Below are 17,937 nucleotides of genomic sequence, written 5' to 3' on the forward strand. Positions count from 1 at the left end.
TATCTACATTGTCACTTGTTCTTGAAACAAAGCAGCACCGATTGCTACATCACTAGTATCTACAGTAAGCTTAAATTGCTTAGAAAAATCAGGAGCTGAAGAACTGGACAACTCATGAGAACCTATTTAATTTTTACAAAATGAATCATCACATTCCTTTGTCCATACAAATATAGCCCTCTTTTACAATAAGTTGGTAAGTGAAAAAACTGTTGAAGAAAACTTTGGACAAACTTTTCTGTAAAAACCTGTCATACCCAAAACTCTCATTAACTCTTTCTTGTTTGTAAGAATCGGGAACTTTGCAATAGCCTCCACTTTGGCGATAATAGGTGTAACGTAACATAACCCTGACCTACTTTATGTGTAACATAACCCTGACTTACTTTATGTGTAACATAACCCTGACCTACTTTATGGAATACATGTAAATACTCTACAGTAGCCTGACAAAAGTCACTCTTTGCAAGGTTCACTGTTAAATCTGCCCTTGCCAGAAAGTCGAAGAATGCATGCATGATTTGTAGATGTTCCTCCCATCATCTATGTAGGCTTCACATTCTTGAAGGTCGTGTAGAAGGGAATGAATCATCCGCTGAAAGGTCGCTGAAGTATTTTCATACCAAACGGCATTACTTTGTAATGAAAGAGGCCATCGGTCGTTACAAATGCAGATATTTCTTTGGCTCTTTCAGTCAAAGGCACTTGCCAGTAACCCTTCAACAGGTCAAATTTACTGACAAATGTCGCATTTACGATTTTGTCAATATAGTCATCAATTCTAAAAATCAAATAAGAGTCTGTTTTCGTGACATAATTCAGTTTTCTAAAGTCAGCACATAATCGGTAGGTGCCATCAGGTTTCGGTACTAGAATGCAAAGTGAGCTCCAGTCACTTTTACTTGGTTCGATAATGTCATTGTCCAGCTTGTACTGCAATTTTAATGGATTTAAAGGAGAGGGATACTGCTTGATGGGTAAAGAGTCACCAACTATAACATCACGACAAGCGGCATTGGTCTTTTGTGGAACGTCCGAGAAGAATGAAGGAAAATTAGCCATGAGACGTTCTCTCTGGTCAATATCCAAATGTCCAAGTTTGGTAACCAGATTTGGAAGAATTTGAGAGTTGTTTAAACGGACAATCTGACTGAAGTCATTTTCACAAGTTTTTACACTAACTTCATTCTCAATACAATTTTGTAATGTCTGAACATTGGCAAAAGTGGAAAGGGATTTCACAGAATTTCGGTCACATCTATCAAAATACTCTTTCAACGTGTTAATGTAACGAACTCGTTTTTCTTTACGCCAGCCAGGTGTCTTAACTACATAGTTCAGATCACTAAGCTTGCTTTCAATTTCATAAGGACCATAATACCTGGCCTGCATACAAGAACCTTATCACATGGTTTAAAAACTTTGTTCCTAGAATCTTTGTCATACTAAACTTTCATTTTGGCTTGAGAACTCTTGAGATTTTCTTGTGCTAATTTACAAGCATTATGAAGTTTCTCTTTGAAATTTGATACATAGTCTAAAAGATTAAAAACACTAGTTTTAGTTACTCGAATGCATGTTTTCTTAAAGTATGAAAGGTGAAGATAACGAACAGTGATCAATCTCATAACTCCTATCAGCAATACAAATAGAGAGTTGTTGTTCATTGGGTGAAGGTAGCTACATGTAGCATTGCTGAAAGAAATGTATAACCCGCGTAATTTTTTCTGCATTGATTACTACCTTCATCACCGGATGAAACAACAAAGAAAGACATTTTATTGTTTATATTTATATGTTTATGCATTGTTTTAAAATATAAACTAGATTTAAGTACTAAAATATCATATGGTTGAGCCATTCGTTACGTTAAATGGAAAACCCAATGCACCCTTTCACCTTGATGACGTTCCATATTATGGTAATGATTACTCAGACAGGTGGTACTAAAAAACCCGGACCGAACTAGTTTGCAACGAACATGTATTCATTGTCGCAGATGAAAGCAATGTCAATTTCAAAAGAACTACAACAGAAAAGATTCAGCGAATGTAAATATTGACCGTTTAAAAAATGATTAAGGTAATAATTTCTGTCAACAAACATTAGTAACGAACAATAAGCATGACAATAGACAACGACGTCACGAAATAAACGGCGCTACTCTAAAATGAGTGCTATGTTTAAACCTGACGTGAATCCTGACAAAATCTAGCATAAAGTTTGTTGAAGCGTAGATTTCAGCTACTGATCATCCGTAGTAATATTCCGAAGCGAAGTTAAATTCATTTTAATTGGCATATTGATGGAATCGTCAAACATATTGGATTCATCTCTGTGATTGTCATTGCTGTTGTCATCGTCGTTGTTGTTCGTGTTGTATCATACTTTGGTTCCCCGAAACTCTAATCATAAATGGAAGTTTAAAGTAGTCATTGCCGATGAGACATAAAATAAAATGATAATGAACGTTTGATTTGATGTTGCATATAATTCAACTTGCATTCATTTTAATTTGGGGCGAAGTGGTAAATTTATATTTAAACGTATTACCTGAATATAACCAATAATAGAACCCCCTTACCGGAAGTAAAGCTAATTACCTTATAAAAATTCGTGCATAAAATCTGATAGGCTGAATGTCCACAACTTGATTCAGGTATTCTCCCATACCGTGTACAGCTCTCGTGAATGCTGGAATCCTGGCAAGTTGTAACATATGCACAGCCCGGATGTAAAACACACCTGATGCTGCATTCCACGGTGGACGCCTTAATGTTGTTGGTCAGAATATTACCTGTGGAGTCCGAGAGGAGACAGGACTGACCATTCGCAGATATAACATTCCAAATTAGAGCTATTAACAAAGTTGACCACAACGGCATTGCAGGGGAAAATTACTGACTTCACTTAATTTGAAAATCCCCCTCTTCTGTCCTTCTGTCATTAACTGACGTAAATTATCGTAATACTGCTCTGGATTTGAACATTGGCAAACAATAATGTACCACATTGACGCCTAAACTGGTTTCCCGCTGATTGATGCTACACGAGAGAAGCGAGGTCAACAGGGTACCAGTTTAATTGAAGCCCCTCGTAAAGAGATGATATTAATGATAATAGTAATAATCAGTAGTTGACCAGGTCCATGTTTTAATATTCCATTTCATATTTTACTATAACTATCTGATGCATATCATTTTTATTTTCATTTCATAAATACTTCATTAATGAACACTAATTAAGACATCGATTTTGTTTCATCGTTTTGATTTGAGCAATAAAATGGTTTCTTTGTTGTTTTATCGGGTGATGAAAGTAGCATTGGAGAAAAAAATTCACAACCCGCGTAAGGCATTTTATTATTTATATTTTCATGTATTTTAAAAAAAATATAAACTATATATCATATAGGTGACTATTTCGTTACTTTAAACGGAGCAGCCATTACACACTTTAACCTTGACGACGCTCCCATTTTGGTCATGATTACGCTGACATATAGTACTAAAAATCCGGATCGAACTAGTTTAATTTGCAAGAAACATGCATTCATTATCTATGATGAAAGCAATATGAATTTCAAAAGAAATTTAAGAGAAAAGATACAGTAAATGTAAATCTGTAAGTCATATTAATCTATCCTGCTATGTGAGAGGCACTTCCTGTTCGATTCCGATCAGTTACACATATATTCCCAATCGCAAATTCTCTGACCTTTCCGGCAAGCGGTCAAAGCGTTCAATTTTGCACAAATTCCGCGCATCTGGGGAACGTAAAACATTCGAGACGCCTTTCCCGAGCTTGCCTGAAAGACCCAAAAAGTTGTGATTGCATGCGCTGGTGAAGATAACGAGCAGTGATCATTCTCATAAATCCTATAATGATAAAGAATACAGAATTAAGATAGATCAATAAAGGATCCCTGGATATACCAGAGGTGGGGTCAGGTGCTTAAGATGAGTAAGCATTCCCTGTTGACCAGTCAATACCGCCGTAAGCGGTAAAAGAAGCAATCCTTAGTCAAAATCAAATAAAACTTTTATTATTATATCATCCGATTCCCAATACTAGTACTGAGGACCTATTGTAACCCGGATCCCCGCGGAATGAGAGGCATCAGAAGTTTGTACTCCGTGAAATGTTGCATATAACCAGACAATCACAAACATCATTAATATATGTCAAGATCTGTAGGTCAACGAAGTTAGAAATTTTTGTCATACGTCACAAGTGAGAAATATCAGGACACATGTATCTTGATCCCGAACTAGCATCAGGTCACTGGAAAGATACGTGTATCTTGATCCCGAACTAGCATCAGATCACTGAAATAAAGCGTTAAAAATCTTTTCTTGGACCATTAACTTTATAATGGAGAAGCTCACAAGTGGGATCATAAGCAGTTTATCATCAGACACTATCTAAATGGATTTCTGAATACCTGTACCGTATTGTAACTCTGTAATAAGTAGACAGATAACTCAATCGCGACCTTGAACCGAGTTCATTTGACCAAGGTGGAAGTCTTTATTCAGGTTATGCCATTGAATGTTGATAATTCCGATTGCGAAATACTGATAACATCCAATTTACAGTTTGTATGATGCAATCTCACATCCTACACGTAGATATACACCACTTCAATGTAGCTTTGGTTGTGTTATAGTATTGTGACCAGCATATGCCTCAATATAAAATCAAATCAAATCCAATATAGGCAGTGAATTAATATATTCATGAAGGGTTATTCCAATTATTGTGTCAAAGATTTTCTGAAGAGTATAGCCATGTGGCTTTGTTTTTATCTATTAGATAGGTTACACGAGAGATCTGTTTTGGTCCCAGCTGACAAAGATGGTTACAACATTGTCTTTGTTTGTAAGGCTCATTATTACATCTGTATTTTAAACGAACTTGGCATTAATTCCACTTTTGGTAATCGTACTTATTCTCCAACAGCCCTTTCAAAAGATGAAATTCTTCAACACCATGCTTCAGTTTTAGACACATTTAATATATCCCAGTCAATGGGTCGAATGAATATGAGTTACCTTACCTATACTGGATTCCTAAACTACATAAAAACCCATACAAACAAAGATATATTGCTGGATCCAGTACGAGCTCTACCAAGCCCCTATCTTTGCTCCTCTCGAAAATATTAACAGCTGTGAAGGAAAAGCTTCAAACTTACTATGCGACTACATATGCCAGAAGTGGTGTTAATCAAATATGGATTCTAATAAATTCTATAGACCTTTTAGTAAGCTTGAAATCGCAAATTTTTTATCAAATCAATAACATCAAAACCTATGACTTTTCAACACTATACACGACCATTCCTCACGATAAATTAAAGACTAGACTTTTTGACATCACAGACAGTTGCTTTTTCAAAACAAATGGAAAAAGGAAATATTCATATCTAGTGATCAATCATCCAAAAACTTACTTTGTTAAACACCACTCTAATTCTACGCACAAGTACTCTGAACTTGAAATTAAAAATATGCTAGAGTTTCTCATTGACAATATCTTTGTGGTCTTTGGTGATCAGGTCTTCCAGCAAATGTTGGAATTCCCATAGACACGAATTGTGCTCCTTTGTTAGCTGACCTGTTTCTATATTCATATGAAGCAGAATTTATTAAAAAACTTCTATCTCTCAACTGATTCGATACGCAAGAGCTTGTTCTGCGTATAGTCAGTTTTTGAACCGATGCAAGCTACTGCCAAACAAGTTGATGGTACAAGGGTTTCAACAGTCTAGATTGAAGTCAGCATTTAGCAAATTCTATGGTCGTTATAACGATATAGTTCGTCAATACAACTTATCATTGGGTCAAATGCTGTCTGACGTGTTTCATACTGATTGTTAGGCCGTTCTTGGCACACCGATTCTGACTACGGATAACTCCGTTTACCTGGTCAGGATATAGGGCTCACGGTGGGTGTGACCGGTTGACAGGGGATGCGTACTCTTCCTAGGTACCTCATCCCACCTATGGTGTGTCCAGGGGTCCGTGTTTGTCCAACTATCTATATTTTATTGTTTATAGGAGTTATGAGATTGATCACTGTTCGTTATCTTCACCTTTCTAAATTATAACCATTAGCGTGCATAGCATGTGATGCATTCTAGATCTAGTGCGCATGCGTCACTAATAGACCTCAGTACAAATATATCTGAAAACATTTGATTAACCATGCAATTACTAAAATATACATGTTGATACAGACACTTCAATTTATTTTAAATTTATACAACATCAGCTTTCACGAACGAAATAATACACAGTACTCTTATTTTCCATTCTTCAAATGCAATATAGACGTCTAAATGATGATTGTACAAATGTAACAATCTGTGTTTGTATGTGTTTGAAGAGCTAAACTTGCTCGATAAAAAATCATGTGAATTCTTGCTTATATTTTAATCTCAAATTTAAAAAATCTACAACATGAAGCTCCACTGTATCTTATATATGCATGATTAGTGTTCATGAAAAGCGGACATAAACGATTCAGAACAGTGCTCAATCTCATGAAATATTGAGAGCCCCCGATTCCTAGAGTTGTACAGGTCGATGTCCTCCGGTGCCCTATAACGTAAGCAGATAATGTATTCAAATGACCTAATTACACAAGACACTTAAATCCACTGCAAAACATTTTATCTTATTTTCATTTACTCTATTTTAACAAATAATGTCCCTTAGCTGTACAATCAAGAAAAGCCCTCTACTCAACGCCCATTGCGCCAAGTTTGAAATGCACATACCCTTTCAAGATGAAACATAAAAAAAATATTTTACAATTTATGTACCCGGTTTTGTTTTTAAATTAGATGACACCTTGCCTAACGCATGAGAATAGTCTCGCAGTTTTAGAGCTTTGGATGAAATCTTTTTTTAAAATTTATCAGTGATATAAAAATCTAATGCGTTTTGTTAAACTACAGCGACACCGAATGTTTATAATGTATACGTTTTATTGTACATAAGAATTCAGAATCGCACAAACACATTGTCACTTAAAAACTAACCTACTGCCTCCTGGCGTCCGTTATAATATTAGATAGCGACCCCGTAAAAAAACGACCCCATTTAAGATGGGTCATTACCCACTTACCGGTACCACTAATAATTCAGTTGCATAGTATTAAAGCAATAAAACAAAATTGAAAGAGTGAGCGAGTAACGTCCACGCGAAAGTATCTCATTTGTATCGAGAGGCCACCTGCCTGGAATGAGATACCACAAATTTAGATTTACGTGGAATGTGCAATGAGTTTTCTGTAATGAACCAATATAACCGCTACAGTTCAGTCCAAAACACCCGCGACACTCACATCAGTAACACCGCTGGTTTGGTGAAGGAATCACTCAAGCGTGTTGCGACCAGGGCTGAAAGCTGCGATGTATTACTCGTGAGGCGGGTGTGCCACCACAGTGGGTTTCTCAATACAATGGTAAGTCTAAGCAGTTAAACATTACAGATTGAAAAATTAAGTATATATGATAAGGAAAATCAAATCAGAGCAAACCCCAATGTAATCACGGGTTTATGGTGGCCTTCGCCCATCATCATCAAAATTGTACATGAATGCACAGCGATTGAGAAAATAACGATATCGTTGGTTGGACGTTGTACGTTCCGTGGAGAATTTTCCACTCATATTGAGACGTCACCAGTTGTAGAAGAAGTACCACAAATTTAGACCTATGCTTACCGCTTAAATTGGTAGCAGTAGCGGGACCTCGGGTTTTAAGCTAGGTTATATCCGAAAGACCCGTGATTCTCACTTTTAACTTCTAAATGCCGAGCGTTTGGCGAAGGAGCAATCATTACTTTATTGATGCCTCCATGACAAGTGCTGGGCTCGAACACACGACCCTCCCGTTAAAAAGCGAACACTACCACTGAGCTACTGCGCCCGGACGAGAAGGTAATTCAAATCGTGTTAACATGATACATGAATGCCATGATAAAAGTAACTCTGTGAACGATAGAATGATATCTTAATAAACGCTGTCAAACTGAAACTGTAATGGTCAGAGATTGATAATTCACATTACCTGTCCTACGTCCTCAGAGACCATTTCTGCATGTCCGTTTTCCGTCGTGGAGTAGGTGCTGACACCAAGGTTCATACCTGTGCCTCTCATCAGCATGTACTGTTTCCATTTCCTCTTTAATATCGTTGTAACCTAAACAAATTATAAACCTGTATTACTTCGGGTTTTTTTTTCATTACGCCATTCTTTTGGGATATTAAACGTTCACAATTCATCACAGGATGGTAAAGAGTAACTTAAAAAGGTGGTTTCAATACACATACACGTGTGGCTATTTTATATTGCCCATATTGATATCATATATAGGATTATAATTACTTCAACCTTTGTGAACAATAGAGTTTCACTATGATTCTTCCTTTCCTTGACATATCCACTAGCACTTTTTAAAAGAAATATATACTCGTGGTGCTTACTTTAGTAGATGAATAAAGGAAGAAAACGAACAGTGATCAATCTCAAGAATTCTATAGCACATGAAATTATAAGAAAATTAAGAGAAGGACACACACTGACTCCTAGACACATCGGAGGTGGGATCAGGTGCGTAGGAGGAGTAAGCATCGCCTATTGACCGTTCACACTCGCCGTCAACCCTATATTTTGATCAGGTAAACGGAGTAACCCGTAGTCAAAATCATTATTATAAAAAGCGTCCTAACGTTTGGTATGAAACGGGGCAGACAGCATTCGACCCAGTGATAGCTTGTATTTGCTAGAACATTATAATGACCATAGAAATTGTCAAATGCCTGTGACATAAGCTGATGTCTCGATTTAAAAATTTATCATAGTCATGAACTCGTGTATCGAATCAGGTGAGAGAATAAACACCATATGCAGGTGATGATGTAATATTCCTACATATGGTGAGTTGATGATGGAGAGGCTTTAATATGCTATCTCATTTGTCATACAGTTGTATTGTTCGTTTGCCGTTGGCATATGTTCAATAAGATATCCAAATATGATACATGCAACTGCCAATTCATAATATGAAAATGAGGAAGATGAAAATGATTCAGTGGTTCGAACCTGGTTTTGTAAATGTAAGCCTTTTTTCTTAAATAAAACATGTAATGGTCTACATTGATACATGTATACATATGTTATACTGCTATAGTGTAGCGTTACATATGATTGAATGCTTCTATCAAACCCAATGCATTTTGAGTTGCTTTTACATGGAATTACTTTTTATTTTCCATTTGCAGGTTCTTGAAGTTGTTGCACATGCACTTCCACGTGTTAATCTACATTTTACATAAGTGATCATACACCTCTGGTACATTGTATATCCAGAGTCCGTGTTTGCCCTACCCCTTTATAGGAGATCCTTTTTATCTTCACCTTTTCCTGCAACAGCCGTAACAGGGAGAGTTCTTTGTCTTCATCATGAAGCGTGACATGTTTTTTAAAGGTCAAATCCTAATTGAAAGGTCCATGCCTTTCACCTCTAATGCCAGGTGCTTGGTAAAGACACAGTTACTACTTATGATAAACGTATTAGGATCGGGATCGACAATCAAGCCCAGACCTATACAAAGCAATTGGTCTAATCCAAACAGCAGCTACATGTACATATACATACACATGAATGAAGTATATATATATATAGTTGATCTTCATATGTTTACAACAACAAGTATATTGAGAAAGGTATATTTACCTCAGCATTACAAAAACAGTAGATTATAGACACAAACGAGCCCTGCAAAATACAAATATGTTTCAACATTAAATGCATGTTACAATCTGAAAAGTGAAGATAAGGAAGGGTGGTTAATCTGATAAATGAAAAGTGAAGACAACCAACAGCGATCAATCTCATAACTACTAAACAGAATACAAAGCCACTAGTATAACAAACAAGGTCCCCTGAACACACCAGAGGTGGTTGGATCAGGTGCCTAGGAGGAGTAGGCATCCTTTGTCGACCGGTCACACCCACGGTGAGCCCTATATTTCGATCGGATAAAACAGAGTAATCCGAAGTCAAAATCAGTGTGTAAAGAATGGCCTGAATTGATACAAAATATGTCAGACAGCATTGTACCCAATAATGTCAAAAATTCTAGTTTTTAAATTACTGGTGTTGCTAAAACGCGGAACGGAAAACGAAAATATTTTATGCAATAATGTTATGAGGAGGTCAGCATTTTGTAAAAATCAAACAAGGGAAGCAGAAATTAGAGAGAATATGAAGTCATCCTCAGAATCCACCATTTCATGTTAATACATCATACTAATGCATTATTATGTATTTTAAAACGGTGAATTTTGTGGATGAATGTACCGACAGGCGGTGCATGATATTTTGCATAGCAGGTTTTAATGAAAATATTAAGCAAGCGGCTGTTGGTACCATCCTTTTCCCGGCTTTGTCACCCCCTCCCCCAGATTCGATGACACCTCTGTCAATGCCGAAATTTCAAATTCTTGTAAAACGCTTTGTAAATAAGAATACAAACGTATATAACTTAATTCGCTTAATCAATTTAAGATGCAAAATTTGAAGATAAAGTTGTTTTTTATCGCTTGTAAACAATTTCCAAATTGTTGATTTTAATCAAAATGAATCATTTTCCCCCAATTTGTTGACGTTATCTTATCTACATTAATCATTCTAATTCTTAAATTCTGATCCGCGTTCTAGCAACACCCTTAATTTACTATGTGGAATGTTCATGTAAAATGTTGAAAAGTAATATATTTTGATGTTGATTTGAGAGAAAAAATGTTATTTCAAATTTACTAAAAATTCGTTTAGAATTTTATAGAATCCACGTTTGATTTACACCACTTCTGACATAATGTCGTGGCACAGTACATTTGAAGTTTCTCCTTCACATCATTTAATATTTCTCCTTCACATCATTTAATATTTTTGTGAGGAGCAAATATATTGCCTTGGTAAAACATTTACTGGATCTAGCAAAGTATCATATTTGTAAGGGTTTGTGAAGTTTAGGAAGTCAGTATATGTACGGTAAGTTATATTCATTTGTCCCATTGACCAGGGTATTACATATACTTAAAACTGAAGCTTCATTTTGAAGAATTGCATCTTTTGAATGGGAAGCTGAAGTATAAGTAGGGTTATCGAATGTGGAATTAGTGCCAAGTTCGTTTGAAAAAGCGTTGTAATAATGAGCAAAAGACAATATTGTTGCAAGCTTTGTCAGCTGGAACATATTCCTCGTGTAACTTATCTTTAATTCTTTTATCACTTCTGGTTTACTAAACACAGACGGATAGATGATACGTATTTATGTTTTGATGCAAGTTGAAGATAACGAACAGTGATCAATCTCATAACTCCTACAACCAATACAAAATAGATAGTTGGGCAAACACGGACCCCTGGACACACCAGAGGTGGGATCAGGTGCCTAGGAGGAGTAAGCATCCCCTATCGACCGGTCACACACACCGTGAGCCCTTTATCTTGATCAGGTAAACGAAGTAATCCGTAGTCGACATTAGTGTGCCAAGAACGGCTTAACAATAGGTATGAAACACGTCAGACAGTATTCGACCAAAGGACAGGTTGTATTTGCAAATGAGATCATTATAACGACCATAGGATTTGCGATTTTTCTAAATTCCTGAATCATAAATGCTATTCAGTTTATGTTTCATTATCATGTAAGTCGTCTGATGAGAAATTTGGACGATATAAAGACTTTTTAAAAATATAATATGCCATTTACTTACAGACTTTAAAACATGGTCATAATTTTAAAACAAATCTTAGTTAGCGTGTCCCCTTGAGATAACCTATAGATATCTTAGTATGGCCCCTGAAAATAACCTATAGATATCTTAGTGTGTCCCCTGAAGATAACCTATTGATATCTTAGTTAGCGTGTCCCCTGAAGATAACCTATAGATATCTTAGTTAGAGTGGCCCCTGAAGGTAACCTATATATATCTTAGTTAGCGTGTCCCCTGAAGATAACCTATATATATCTTAGTTAGCGTGTCCCCTGAAGATAGCCTATAGATATCTTAGTTAGTGTGACCTCTGAAAATAATCTATAAATATCTTAGTTAGCGTGTTCCCTGAAGATAATCTATATATATCTTAGTGTGTCCCCTGAATATAACCTATAGATATCTTAGTTAGTGTGTCTCCTGAAGATAACTTATAGATATCTTAGTTAGCGTGTTCCCTGAATTAACCTATAGATATCTTAGTTAGTGTGGTCCCTGAATTAACCTATAGATATCTTAGCTAGTGTGGTTCCTGAATTAACCTATTGATATCTTAGTTAGTGTGGTCCCTGAATTAACCTATAGATATCTTAGTTAGTGTGGTCCCTGAATTAACCTATATATATCTTATCTAGTGTGGTCCCTGAATTAACCTATAGATATCTTAGTTAGTGTGGTCCCTGAATTAACCTATAGATATCTTAGGTAGTGTGGTCCCTGAATTAACCTATAGATATCTTAGCTAGTGTGGTCCCTGAATTAACCTATAGATATCTTAGTTAGTGTGGTCCCTGAATTAACCTATAGATATCTTAGGTAGTGTGGTCCCTCAATTCACCTATAGATATCTTAGTTAGTGTGGTCTCTGAAATAACCTATAGATATCTTAGCTAGTGTGGTCCCTGAATTAACCTATATATATCTTATCTAGTGTGGTCCCTGAATTAACCTATAGATATCTTAGTTAGTGTGGTCCCTGAATTAACCTATAGATATCTTATCTAGTGTGGTCCCTGAATTAACCTATAGATATCTTAGTTAGTGTGGTCCCTGAATTAACCTATAGATATCTTAGGTAGTGTGGTCCCTGAATTAACCTATAGATATCTTAGCTAGTGTGGTCCCTGAATTAACCTATAGATATCTTAGTTAGTGTGGTCCCTGAATTAACCTATAGATATCTTAGGTAGTGTGGTCCCTGAATTAACCTATAGATATCTTAGCTAGTGTGGTCCCTGAATTAACCTATAGATATCTTAGTTAGTGTGGTCCCTGAATTAACCTATATATATCTTAGGTAGTGTGGTCCCTCAATTCACCTATAGATATCTTAGTTAGTGTGGTCTCTGAAATAACCTATAGATATCTTAGCTAGTGTGGTCCCTGAATTAACCTATATATATCTTATCTAGTGTGGTCCCTGAATTAACCTATAGATATCTTAGTTAGTGTGGTCCCTGAATTAACCTATAGATATCTTAGGTAGTGTGGTCCCTGAATTAACCTATAGATATTTTAGCTAGTGTGGTCCCTGAATTAACCTATAGATATCTTAGCTAGTGTGGTCCCTGAATTAACCTATAGATATCTTAGTTAGTGTGGTCCCTGAATTAACCTATAGACATCTTAGTTAATGTGGTCCCTGAATTAACCTATAGATATCTTAGCTAGTGTGGTCCCTGAATTAACCTATAGATATCTTAGTTAATGTTGTCCCTGAATTAACCTATAGATATCTTAGTTAGTGTGGTCCCTGAATTAACCTATAGATATCTTAGCTAGTGTGGTCCCTGAATTAACCTATAGATATCTTAGCTAGTGTGGTCCCTGAATTAACCTATAGATATCTTAGTTAGTGTGGTCCCTGAATTAATCTATAGATATCTTAGTTAGTGTGGTCCCTGAATTAACCTATATATATATATCTTGGTTAGCATGTCCCCTGAAGATAACCTATATACATGTACATCGATATCAACAATAACACAACGTAAACAGATACCCTTAAAGTAGGTATTGACTGAACACGAATTGGTAGTACATATGATGTCTCAACTCAAAGTAAAACAATGACCGTACTACATTCACACGACTGAACTCATAGTCAATTAATGGAAAGAAGTATCTAGCAATCACTAGCAATCATAAAAAAATATTTCCATACATTTCAAACTTCTAGAAACAATTTTCTAGAAACTTCTTTGTCGTTTGTTTTATCTATTATCTAAAGCATGACATGATTCAATCAGCTGACCAAGTAAAGGGGCGAGATGAAAAGTTCAATGTCTGACAAAAAACTAAATTCACATAGTTTTCACCAAGACCCCACCCCCTTAAAACTAGATATTATAAATGTTGAAACTACTGTGGAATCATTGGAATTCGTGGGTACCCCTCACCCACGAATTTACATCCTCAACGAATAAAGACAACTATTATTTTTTAAAGTCATCTTTCTTACAAATATATAAATCCACGATTTTACGTCCCCACGAACTGCAAAAATTCAACAATCCACGAAAATTGGTCCCCACGAATTTAAATGATTCTACAGAAATCGATTAACAAGAATATAACACTTTGCATACCTTTTCTACTGTTTATTCAGAAATCCAAATGTGCATTAAAACGATTAAATGTTCATCAAAATATAACATCATTATGTGGCTTATCACAGTCACTTGTCTTTTTTCTTTTTCCACTGAAGTGTAATCGATGACAGGAACTTACGGGAGTTTTTACCCCTTCCCCTAATTATATTTGAATTTAGATTCTTATCTGAAATCGAGTTTTTGATCTCGCCCCTAAATATGATGAGAAGTTACCTGAAGGGACAAAGAAATGGCGACAAGGAACGTATAAACTTTTTCCATCGATGAACCATACTCAGGTCTAACTGGCAGAAGAAGATTATGGAGTCCGAGTAATGGTATCAGAACTAGTGTAGCTTTGGCCGCTTTTCTGAATTGATATTAGAATACGTAAATACGCAAATCTTGTTGACGTCAACAGATGATGACGTCAGCTAATGTATACTTTATGCTAAAATTCTACGGATGTTAGCCTATGCTTATTGTAAATACAATCAGAGAAGTAAATCTTACATTTAAGAAATAAATTTTAGTCTTGAAAATACATGAAGTCATGGGCTGCAACGTTTTATGAAGCGCCTTCATTTAATCATGTATCTTCAAAAATGAAATTCATTTTTACATCTGCACTTTAAATCGATTTCTTTCTGAATATCGTCAGCCGTTAAAATAGTCGCACTGCGTGTATATTTATCAAGATTCATGTACATATTTTCCCCATTAATGGGGAAATGGCCATCATTTCAATTTGAAAAGACATTGAAAGTACAATCTTTGAAAATTTAAATATCCATAAATGTAAATTGAATCAATACGACATCGGTTTCATATATTCTTGTCTAAATTGCATGTCGCTATACAAGTTTCCATCATCGTTTGACAGTGAGGAAGCATAAGTACACGTAGCGTCAGTAAACCGAATATTATCCAGAACAACCTGTCTAATGAAATAATTATAATACCATTTTTCAGTAAACCGAATATTATCTTGAACAACCTGTCTAATCAAATATAATAATACCATTTTTCAGTAAACCGAATATTATACAGAACAATCTGTCTAATCAAATATAATAATATCATTTTTCAGTAAAACGAATATTATACAGAACAACCTGTCTGGTTAAATATAATGCATAGTATTGAAATTCTAAGATAACATATAGTATGTACTCACTTAGTCTGAGCTGCTTCCGGAACTCGTTTTAACTTTGTCATTAACAACCGAACGATGTTTACAAGGAAAATGATGTTTAACTGGAATAAAATAGACGTATGATATATATATATATATATATAGATAGATAGATAGATAGATAGATAGATGTATGTATATGCGTACATGTGCAATAAAAGGCTAACAAATGGAGATATTTTTTAAAATAAAATGGTACATATAATGTATATGGGACTATTAGAATCGTTGATGTCTTTACTCTGGAAATAGAAATTAAGTTGATGCTGAAATATTTCGCGTTTTACCATCACATTGTGTGGCAACTTGATGTCACCTGGATGTTTGCATTTGTTGAAAAGAGTGTAAAGCTTAAATGTCCCATTTTTTAATGCAGTCAATGGAAAAATCTTGGTACGAGTTGTGCAGATGTGTCACGGCGACATCTTGTACAAGTCCCCGCAAACGAAAGAAAATGAGAATAAGCAATAGAGCCCAAACTCTGCATTTTGAACTAATTTTATGCTATATACATTTTGTATATGTTACGATTAGAGCTCACTGCGCTCCCTATTACAAATAGCAATGATTTTAAAGTTGAAGGAAATTGGCAGCTATAATGGAAAAATCTCCAACCTTAAGCCAATTCTGTCTCAACCGACAGAGACAATTGCACCTGGATATATTGATCTGGCTACACGGGTTAGTTGATGAGGTCGCAGTGCCATTACATCTCTATCATATTAACCTATTCGATTAGTTACATAAAAGTATGTCTTTATTCCCAATTACTTCGTTGCTGAGCAAAGTATTAGTTCTAACAATGATTAGAATAAATGTCTGCATTGCTACTGAAGGTATCGTCGTTTGTTATTCCTATCATCGCCAGAGGTTTTAATTTACTAAAGAGACACGTGTATCTAGAATGTTTCAAGATGAAACGTCTTATCATTCAGGAAAATCCGATTCTTGGGGGAAAGGGGCATAATTATGTCACCATTATGTTTATAAAGATCAAAAAGATATGTAGCATCTTCAAATTAAAATAATTTTCTTTATATTTTGTCTGCTTAATTAATTCTCGTAACGATTTTCTTTTATATCTTATACACTGCCATTTTGGGAAGTACCTCTTGCCAAATTTTTGTGTAAAATAGTAAAATGATATAAATAATAAATGATTAATAAGAAATGGACATGAAACTAATTAATTTCAGAAATTTGACTGTGCAAGACAGTTTTTTACGTCTCATATACTCTTGATTGATTGTATATTGTTTAACGTCCCTCAGGAGAACCTTTCACTCACTTGGAGACGTCTCATACTCTTGAAGAAGATTAATTTACTAATAGCTTTGAATCACAAAGAGATAACAACTTGATACATTTCTAAAGAAAGCTTCCAGTAAAAGGATATATTAATGTTCCTCTTAACAATGTAGGTCAACAGAACAACTAAGATTCGATTATCTATTGTTACTTAAAATATCAAATGATGAGTGCACTTTCGTGATAACAATTGAAACCCGTATACTATTACAACAACGCCAGTCTTCAGAGCACGCCTGTACACAATGCTGATAAATTGGCAGAGAGATGTCGAATAACGTCAACCCTATCTTATATTCAATTGCAGGTGACACGAAATTCTGCAAAAGTGCTAACTAGTTAACCAAAATTTACAAAGCTTTACTGCTATAACATAGTTTTGTGGAGGTACTCTACGTCGTCATAATGGCTGACTTCTTTTTAAAACATGAATGAAAATATAGATATATACATTTGTATCAGCAATATGAAACTGTCACTACCTGTTTTAACGACTTAGGTCTGTCGCGGCCGGGATTCGAACCCCGACCTTCCGCATGCGGGCCTCCTAAAACAATCACGTACAATTTATTATTTTGAAAACAACTCACCACTAAAGACGCCATAATGGGTCCATAGATTATCCACAGATAGTTACTGTATGGATTCCAGCATCTGCAAATAGGATTACATGTACATGTAGTAGGGAGATCAGAAGTTATAAGAACTATTATTCACTACCATGAGAGATACTTATCGGAAAATTAACATTTTCTACTAAAATAAAATAAATCATTATCTTCACCTTCTTCCTAACAGCAAAACATACTTTTACAAATATAACACTGTGTAGTAATGTATGCCTTGGGCATATACATTTCGCCAATTTATATCATTTCTGTGCAATATGAATGAGTCATCACTCCGTTTTGTAACTGAAGAGACTTTATAAAATACTAGATATCGTTTGAGCATAGTATCGTCCGGTAAAATAACTTTCATTGTTCTTAATAAAATCTACTTTATTTTGATAAAGTATGCCCAACTGCATATGGTGTTGATTCTC

The 17,937-nt window shown here is 35.4% G+C and overlaps 1 protein-coding gene across 1 annotated transcript in view; it reads right to left on the reverse strand.

The window, feature by feature from the left end:
- Positions 1 to 6,236: 6,236 nt before the first annotated feature.
- The window catches only part of LOC125666732 (calcitonin receptor-like), a 42,385-nt gene continuing 30,684 nt past the window's right edge, over positions 6,237 to 17,937 (reverse strand). Inside the window, exons 8-13 of the mRNA XM_048899978.2 lie at positions 17,483 to 17,546; positions 15,567 to 15,646; positions 14,624 to 14,759; positions 9,751 to 9,792; positions 8,082 to 8,213; positions 6,237 to 6,605 (exon numbers count right to left, since the gene is read on the reverse strand). Of these exons, the coding sequence (XP_048755935.1) occupies positions 6,573 to 6,605; positions 8,082 to 8,213; positions 9,751 to 9,792; positions 14,624 to 14,759; positions 15,567 to 15,646; positions 17,483 to 17,546 (487 nt within the window). The 3' untranslated portion in view covers positions 6,237 to 6,572. The remainder of the gene's footprint in view (positions 6,606 to 8,081; positions 8,214 to 9,750; positions 9,793 to 14,623; positions 14,760 to 15,566; positions 15,647 to 17,482; positions 17,547 to 17,937) is intronic.

This window comes from Ostrea edulis, chromosome 10 (assembly GCF_947568905.1).
Source record: "Ostrea edulis chromosome 10, xbOstEdul1.1, whole genome shotgun sequence".
Taxonomy (NCBI): Eukaryota; Metazoa; Mollusca; class Bivalvia; order Ostreida; family Ostreidae; genus Ostrea; species Ostrea edulis.